Genomic DNA, 9,208 nt, shown 5'->3' on the forward strand with positions numbered 1-9,208 from the left:
GAGCCCCCTCTGCCTGCCCGTCTCCCTCTGCCTGCCCGTCCTCTCTCTGCCTGCCCTCTCTCTGCCTGCCCGTCCCTCTGCCTGCCCGTCCCTCTGCCTGCCCGTCCCTCTGCCTGCCCGTCCCTCTGCCTGCCCGTCCCTCTGCCTGCCCGTCTCTCTGCCTGCCCGTCTCTCTGCCTGCCCGTCTCTCTGCCTGCCCGTCTCTCTGCCTGCCCGTCTCTCTGCCTGCCCGTCTCTCTCCATCCTTATTTGAAGCCCAGTCAGCAATAGGAAGTATTGATGCCAGCTAATCCTTTAGTGTATCCACTTACTGACGGTGACGTCTTCCACGTTTCAATGCAGAGAGAAACATAACATGAGAGAGGAGAGAGGAGAGAGAGAAACACAGAAAGGAGTAGCAGACCTACCCTGGAAGGTCCTCTGTAGAGACATCGTAGCTGGTCCCAGGACTGACTCTGCTGGGGGTCCAACGTGGTCTCAGCAAACACCTACAGCACATCAGCATGGATCAGCCACAACACATCACATCAGCATGGATCAGCCACAACACATCAGCATGGATCAGCCACAACACAACACATCAGCATGGATCAGCCACAACACAACACATCAGCATGGATCAGCCACAACACAACACATCAGCATGGATCAGCCACAACACAACACATCAGCATGGATCAGCCACAACACATCAGCATGGATCACCACAACACATCAGCATGGATCAGCCACAACACAACACATCAGCATGGATCAGCCACAACATAAACACAGCATGGATCAGCCACAACACAACACATCAGCATGGATCAACCACAACACAACACATCAGCCACAACACAACACATCAGCATGGATCAGCCACAACACACATCAGCATGGATCAGCCAGATGTTGGTTGACACATCAGTTACAAGGTTGACACATCAGGGTCAGTGAAACACAACACATCAGCATGGAGAGTTCATGGATCAGAGACATAACAGATGAATTATCCCCCACAGAACACATCAGCATGGATAAAGCGTCTTACAATGGTGTCCACAAGAGATCAAGATGGATAGTGTCCTAGAGAAGAGATGAGGATAGTGCATGTCCTAGAGATGAGGATAGTGTCCTAGAGATGAGGATAGTGTCCTAGAGATGAGGATACACATCAGAGATGGATCAGAGATGAGATAGTGTCCTAGAGATGAGGATAGTGTCCAAGACACATCACAGGATAGTGTCCTACAACACAACACATCAACATGGATAGTGTCCACAGAGACAACACATCAGCATGGATCAGTCCTACAACATAACTAGAGATGGATAGTGTCCTAGAGATGGGGATAGTGCCAGAGATGGGGACATCAGCATGGATAGTGTCCTAGAGATGGATAGTGTCCTCAGAGATGGATAGTGTCCTAGAGATCAGCATGTGTCCTAGAGATGAGGATATCCTAGAGATGGATAGTGTCCTAGAGATGTTGGTTGATAGTGTCCTAGAGATGATGGATAGTGTCCTAGAGAAGATAGTGTCCTAGAGATGGGGATAGTGTCCTAGAGATGAGGATAAGAGATGGATAGTGTCCTACAGAATGAGAGATAAAGTGTCCTCAGAGATGAGGATAGTGTCCTAGAGATGGTGTCCTAGAGATGAGGATAGTGGATAGTGTCCTAGAGATGAGGATAGTGTCCTAGAGAGAGTGTCCTAGAGATGGGGATAGTGTCCTAGAGATAGAGGGATAGTGTCCTAGAGATGTGGATAGTGTCCTAGAGATGTGGATAGTGTCCTAGAGATGGGGATAGTGTCCTAGAGATGGGGATAGTGTCCTAGAGATGGGGATAGTGTCCTAGAGATGGGGATAGTGTCCTAGAGATGGGGATAGTGTCCTAGAGATGAGGATAGTGTCCTAGAGATGAGGATAGTGTCCTAGAGATGAGGAGAGATGATGGATAGTGTCCTAGAGATGAGGATAGTGATGATAGGATATGTCTAGAGATGAGGATCTACAGTGTCCTAGGATGGGGATATATCTCTAGGACACTATCCCCGTTCCTCATCTCTAGGACACTATCCGCATCTCTCATCTCTAGGACACTATCCGCATCTCTAGGACACTATCCAAATCTTTCATCTCCAGGACACTATCCACATCTCCAGGACACTATCCACATCTCCAGGACACTATCATCTTTCATCTCCAGGACACTATCCACATCTCCAGGACACTCATCTCCAGGACACTATCCACATCTCTAGGACACTATCCTCATCTCTCATCTCTAGGACACTATCTGCATCTCTCATCTCTAGGACACTATCCGCATCTCTAGGACACTATCCGCATCTCTAGGACACTATCCAAATCTTTCATCTCTAGGACACTATCCACATCTATAGGACACTATCCACATCCCTCACCTCCAGGACACTATCCACATCTCCAGGACACTAACCAAATCTTTCATCTCCAGGACACTATCCACATCTCCAGGACACTATCCACATCTCTAGGACACTATCCACATCTCCAGGACACTATCCACATCTTTCATCTATAGGACACTATCCACATCTCTCATCTCCAGGACACTATCCACATCTCCAGGACACTATCCACATCTTTCATCTCTAGGACACTATCCGCATCTCTAGGACACTATCCAAATCTTTCATCTCCAGGACACTATCCACATCTCCAGGACACTATCCACATCTCTCATCTATAGGACACTATAGTAGCTCCAAAGACTTCCACTGTTGACAGGCTTCAATTAACAGAAAAAGAACAGAATAAAAAAATCATTGTTTCCACGGCCCTCTGGTGATTTGGATCTTTTTAATAACTGTAAAATGCCAGCGCCTGAGGAAAAACCCATCAAACGTGACCTGCATGAAGATTGGCTGAACGGCAACGAGGAACAAGAGAAAGATAATCTGTTTTGAAAAGTCAGAGTTATTTAAGATAAATGCAGGGTAGAAGTGACATTTACATCATTGACTGGAGGCTAAACAGGTGTGTGTGTGTTGTCTGATTGGTGAGATGACATTTTCAAACGCTGACAGAGAGAGAGAGAGATGTGAGGGATTCTGGGACGGTGAACAGCAAAGCACTGATAGTCAAATCAAATCAAATTTATTTATATAGCCCTTCGTACATCAGCTGATATCTCAAAGTGCTGTACAGAAACCCAGCCTAAAACCCCAAACAGCAAGCAATGCAGGTGTAGAAGCACGATGATGATAGTGTGATGGATCAGAACGTGTTAATTCCCCTTGACTTCGTCTACATCTTGTTGTGTTACAGCCTGAATTCAAAACGGATTACATTGATTTGTTTTCTCTCACCCATCTACACACAATACCCCATGAACTATTATTATTTTTGTGTTCACACCTGGGTCAATACTTTGTAAAAGCACCTTTGGGGGCGATTGCAGCTGAGTCGTCTTGGGGATGTCTGGATCAGCTTTGAGTCGTCTTGGGGAAGTCTGGATCAGCTTTGAGTCGTCTTGGGGATGTCTGGATCAGCTTTGAGTCGTCTTGGGGATGTCTGGATCAGCTTCGAGTCGTCTTGGGGAAGTCTGGATCAGCTTCGAGTCGTCTTGGGGATATCTGGATCAGCTTCGAGTCGTCTTGGGGAAGTCTGGATCAACTTCGAGTCGTCTTGGGGATATCTGGATCAGCTTTGAGTCGTCTTGGGGAAGTCTGGATCAGCTTCGAATCGTCTTGGGGATGTCTGGATCAGCTTTGAGTCGTCTTGGGGATATCTGGATCAGCTTTGAGTCGTCTTGGGGATGTCTGGATCAGCTTTGAGTCGTCTTGGGGATGTCTGGATCAGCTTGAGTCGTCTTGGGGAAGTCTGGATCAGCTTGGGAGTCGTCTTGGGGATAGTCGTCTGGAGTCTGGATCAGCAGCTTTGAGTCGTCTTGGGGAAGTCTGGATCAGCTTTGAGTCGTCTTGGGGATGTCTGGATCAGCTTTGAGTCGTCTTGGGGATGTCTGGATCAGCTTTGAGTCGTCTTGGGGAGTCTGGGCTTTGAGTGGGCTCAATGACACATTCTAGTTCTGAAGCCATTCCAGTGTTGCTTGGGCTGTATGCTTGGGGTCATTGTCCTGTTGGAACATAAATCTTCACCCCAGTCTAAGGTTTGCACTCTGAAGTAGGTTCTCATCAAGGATGTGCCTGTATTTGTTCCCCTCTACCCTTACCAGTCTCCCAGTCCCTGCTGCTGAAAAGCATCCCTATTGCATGATGCTGCCACCACCATGCTTCACGGTAGGGATGGTGTTAGACAGGTGATGAGCTGTGCCTGGTTCTCTCCAGACATAGCGCTTTGCATTCAGGCCAAAGAGTTCCATTTCAGTCTGATCAGACCACAGGATATTTTGCCTTCTGCTCCGTCTTTCACAGTACTTTTTGCAAACACCAGATGTGATGTCACGTGTCTTATTCTCAGGAGTGGCTTCCGTCTGGCCACTCTCCCATAAAGCCCAGATTGGTGAAGTCCTGTAGAGACTGGTTCTCCCAACTCAGCCATTGGGTTTTTGGTCAACTCCCTGACCAAGGTCCTTCTTGCCCGGTTTCTCAGTTTGGTCGGACGGCCAGCTCTTGGCAGAATCTGGTTAGATCCATATTTGTTAAATTTCCCAATAATGGAGACCACTGTGCTCTTGAAAACTTTCAACACTCTAGAAATTGTTTTATACCCTTCCACAGATACACTACATGATCAAAAGTATGTGGACACCTGCTCATCAAACATCTCATTCCAAAATCATGGGCATTAATATGGAGTTGGTACCCCCCTTTGCTGCTATAAAAGCCTCCACTCCTCTGGGAAGACTTTCCACTAGATATTGGAACATTGCTGAGGAGGACTTGCTTCCATTCAGCCACAAGAGCATTATTGAGGTCGGGCACTGATGTTGGGTGATTAAGGCCTGGCTCGCAGCTCGGTGTTCCAATTCATCCTAAAGGTGTTCGATGGGGTTGAGGTCAGGGCTCTGTGCAGGCCAGTCACACCGATCGCGACAAACCATTTCTATATGGACCTTGCTTTGTGCACAGGGCCACAGAAACCCATTTCATGAAGCTCCCGACAAACAGTTATTGTGCTGATGTTGCTTCCAGAGGCAGTTTGGAACTCAGTAGTGAGTGTTGTAACCGTGGACAGACGATCTTTAGGCACTACGTGCTTCAGCTTCTGTGGCCTACCATTTCGCAGCTGAACGGTTGTTGCTCCTAGACATTTCTACTTCACAATAACAGCACTTACAGTTGACCGCGGCAGCTCTGGGTGGGGAGAAATTTGACGAACTGACTTGTTGGAAAGGTGGCATCCTATGACGGTGCAGCGGTGAAAGTCACTGAGCTCTTCAGTAAGGCCATTCTACTGCCACGGTGTGTCTATGGAGATTGCATGGCTGTGCGCTTGATTGTATACACCTGTCAGCAACGGGTGTGGCTGAAATAGCTGAATCCACTCATTTGAAGGGGTGTCCACATACTGCTGTCTATATAGTGGATGAAGGGGTGTCCACATACTGCTGTCTATATAGTGGATGAAGGGGTGTCCACATACTGCTGTCTATATAGTGGATGAAGGGGTGTCCACATACTGCTGTCTATATAGTGGATGAAGGGGTGTCCACATACTGCTGTCTATATAGTGGATGAAGGGGTGTCCACATACTGCTGTCTATATAGTGGATGAAGGGGTGTCCACATACTGCTGTCTATATAGTGGATGAAGGGGTGTCCACATACTGCTGTCTATATAGTGGATGAAGGGGTGTCCACATACTGCTGTCTATATAGTGGATGAAGGGGTGTCCACATACTGCTGTCTATATAGTGTATGAAGGGGTGTCTATATAGTGGATGAAGGGGTGTCCACATACTGCTGTCTATATAGTGGATGAAGGGGTGTCCACATACTGCTGTCTATATAGTGGATGAAGGGGTGTCCACATACTGCTGTCTATATAGTGGATGAAGGGGTGTCCACATACTGCTGTCTATATAGTGGATGAAGGGGTGTCCACATACTGCTGTCTATATAGTGGATGAAGGGGTGTCCACATACTGCTGTCTATATAGTGGATGAAGGGGTGTCCACATACTGCTGTCTATATAGTGGATGAAGGGGTGTCCACATACTGCTGTCTATATAGTGGATGAAGGGGTGTCCACATACTGCTGTCTATATAGTGGATGAAGGGGTGTCCACATACTGCTGTCTATATAGTGGATGAAGGGGTGTCCACATACTGCTGTCTATATAGTGGATGAAGGGGTGTCTACTGCTGTCATAGTGGATGAAGGGGTGTCTATATAGTGGATGAAGGGGTGTCCACATACTGCTGTCTATATAGTGGATGAAGGGGTGTCCACATACTGCTGTCTATATAGTGGATGAAGGGGTGTCCACATACTGCTGTCTATATAGTGGATGAAGGGGTGTCCACATACTGCTGTCTATATAGTGGATGAAGGGGTGTCCACATACTGCTGTCTATATAGTGGATGAAGGGGTGTCCACATACTGCTGTCTATATAGTGGATGAAGGGGTGTCCACATACTGCTGTCTATATAGTGGATGAAGGGGTGTCCACATACTGCTGTCTATATAGTGGATGAAGGGGTGTCCACATACTGCTGTCTATATAGTGGATGAAGGGGTGTCCACATACTGCTGTCTATATAGTGGATGAAGGGGTGTCCACATACTGCTGTCTATATAGTGGATGAAGGGGTGTCCACATACTGCTGTCTATATAGTGGATGAAGGGGTGTCCACATACTGCTGTCTATATAGTGGATGAAGGGGTGTCCACATACTGCTGTCTATATAGTGGATGAAGGGGTGTCCACATACTGCTGTCTATATAGTGGATGAAGGGGTGTCCACATACTGCTGTCTATATAGTGGATGAAGGGGTGTCCACATACTGCTGTCTATATAGTGGATGAAGGGGTGTCCACATACTGCTGTCTATATAGTGGATGAAGGGGTGTCCACATGGATGAAGGGGTGTCCACATACTGCTGTCTATATAGTGGATGAAGGGGTGTCCACATACTGCTGTCTATATAGTGGATGAAGGGGTGTCCACATACTGCTGTCTATATAGTGGATGAAGGGGTGTCCACATACTGCTGTCTATATAGTGGATGAAGGGGTGTCCACATACTGCTGTCTATATAGTGGATGAAGGGGTGTCCACATACTGCTGTCTATATAGTGGATGAAGGGGTGTCCACATACTGCTGTCTATATAGTGGATGAAGGGGTGTCCACATACTGCTGTCTATATAGTGGATGAAGGGGTGTCCACATACTGCTGTCTATATAGTGGATGAAGGGGTGTCCACATACTGCTGTCTATATAGTGGATGAAGGGGTGTCCACATACTGCTGTCTATATAGTGGATGAAGGGGTGTCCACATACTGCTGTCTATATAGTGGATGAAGGGGTGTCTATATACATGTCCACATACTGCTGTCTATATAGTGGATGAAGGGGTGTCCACATACTGCTGTCTATATAGTGGATGAAGGGGTGTCCACATACTGCTGTCTATATAGTGGATGAAGGGGTGTCCACATACTGCTGTCTATATAGTGGATGAAGGGGTGTCCACATACTGCTGTCTATATAGTGGATGAAGGGGTGTCCACATACTGCTGTCTAGTGATGAATGAAGATGAAGGGGTGTCTATATAGTGGATGAAGGGGTGTCCACATACTGCTGTCTATATAGTGGATGAAGGGGTGTCCACATACTGCTGTCTATATAGTGGATGAAGGGGTGTCCACATACTGCTGTCTATATAGTGGATGAAGGGGTGTCCACATACTGCTGTCTATATAGTGGATGAAGGGGTGTCCACATACTGCTGTCTATATAGTGGATGAAGGGGTGTCCACATACTGCTGTCTATATAGTGGATGAAGGGGTGTCCACATACTGCTGTCTATATAGTGGATGAAGGGGTGTCCACATACTGCTGTCTATATAGTGGATGAAGGGGTGTCCACATACTGCTGTCTATATAGTGGATGAAGGGGTGACCACATACTGCAGTCTATATAGTGGATGAAGGGGTGTCCACATACTGCTGTCTATATAGTGGATGAAGGGGTGTCCACATACTGCTGTCTATATAGTGGATGAAGGGGTGTCCACATACTGCTGTCTATATAGTGGATGAAGGGGTGTCCACATACTGCTGTCTATATAGTGGATGAAGGGGTGTCCACATACTGCTGTCTATATAGTGTATGAAGGGGTGTCTATATAGTGTATGAAGGGGTGTCTATATAGTGGATGAAGGGGTGTCCACATACTGCTGTCTATATAGTGGATGAAGGGGTGTCCACATACTGCTGTCTATATAGTGTATGAAGGGGTGTCCACATACTGCTGTCTATATAGTGGATGAAGGGGTGTCCACATACTGCTGTCTATATAGTGGATGAAGGGGTGTCCACATACTGCTGTCTATATAGTGGATGAAGGGGTGTCCACATACTGCTGTCTATATAGTGGATGAAGGGGTGTCCACATACTGCTGTCTATATAGTGGATGAAGGGGTGTCCACATACTGCTGTCTATATAGTGTATGAAGGGTGTCCACATACTGTCTATATAGTGTATGAAGGGGTGTCTATATAGTGGATGAAGGGGTGTCCACATACTGCTGTCTATATAGTGGATGAAGGGGTGTCCACATACTGCTGTCTATATAGTGGATGAAGGGGTGTCCACATACTGCTGTCTATATAGTGGATGAAGGGGTGTCCACATACTGCTGTCTATATAGTGGATGAATGATAGTGTGAGGGGTGTCTATATAGTGTATGAAGGGGTGTCTATATAGTGGATGAAGTGGGGGTGTCCACATACTGCTGTCTATATAGTGGATGAAGGGGTGTCCACATACTGCTGTCTATATAGTGTATGAAGGGGTGTCTATATAGTGGATGAAGGGGTGTCCACATACTGCTGGCTATATAGTGGATGAAGGGGTGTCTATATAGTGGATGAAGGGGTGTCCACATACTGCTGTCTATATAGTGGATGAAGGGGTGTCTATATAGTGGATGAAGGGGTGTCCACATACTGCTGTCTATATAGTGGATGAAGGGGTGTCCACATACTGCTGTCTATATAGTGTATCTGATTCCTCACAGTTCTATCCGTGAGATC

At 46.8% G+C, this 9,208-nt stretch overlaps 1 protein-coding gene across 1 annotated transcript in view; it reads right to left on the reverse strand.

Moving 5' to 3' along the window:
• Positions 1 to 204: 204 nt before the first annotated feature.
• Positions 205 to 9,208, reverse strand: part of LOC112267651 (vacuolar protein sorting-associated protein 8 homolog) — a gene marked incomplete at its 5' end in the record, with an annotated part of 131,924 nt that continues 122,920 nt past the window's right edge. The window contains 1 exon segment of the mRNA XM_042315476.1: positions 205 to 488. Coding sequence (XP_042171410.1) covers positions 261 to 488 — 228 coding nt within the window.

The sequence above is a fragment of the Oncorhynchus tshawytscha genome, unplaced genomic scaffold (genome assembly GCF_018296145.1).
Source record: "Oncorhynchus tshawytscha isolate Ot180627B unplaced genomic scaffold, Otsh_v2.0 Un_scaffold_3377_pilon_pilon, whole genome shotgun sequence".
Lineage (NCBI taxonomy): Eukaryota > Metazoa > Chordata > Actinopteri > Salmoniformes > Salmonidae > Oncorhynchus > Oncorhynchus tshawytscha.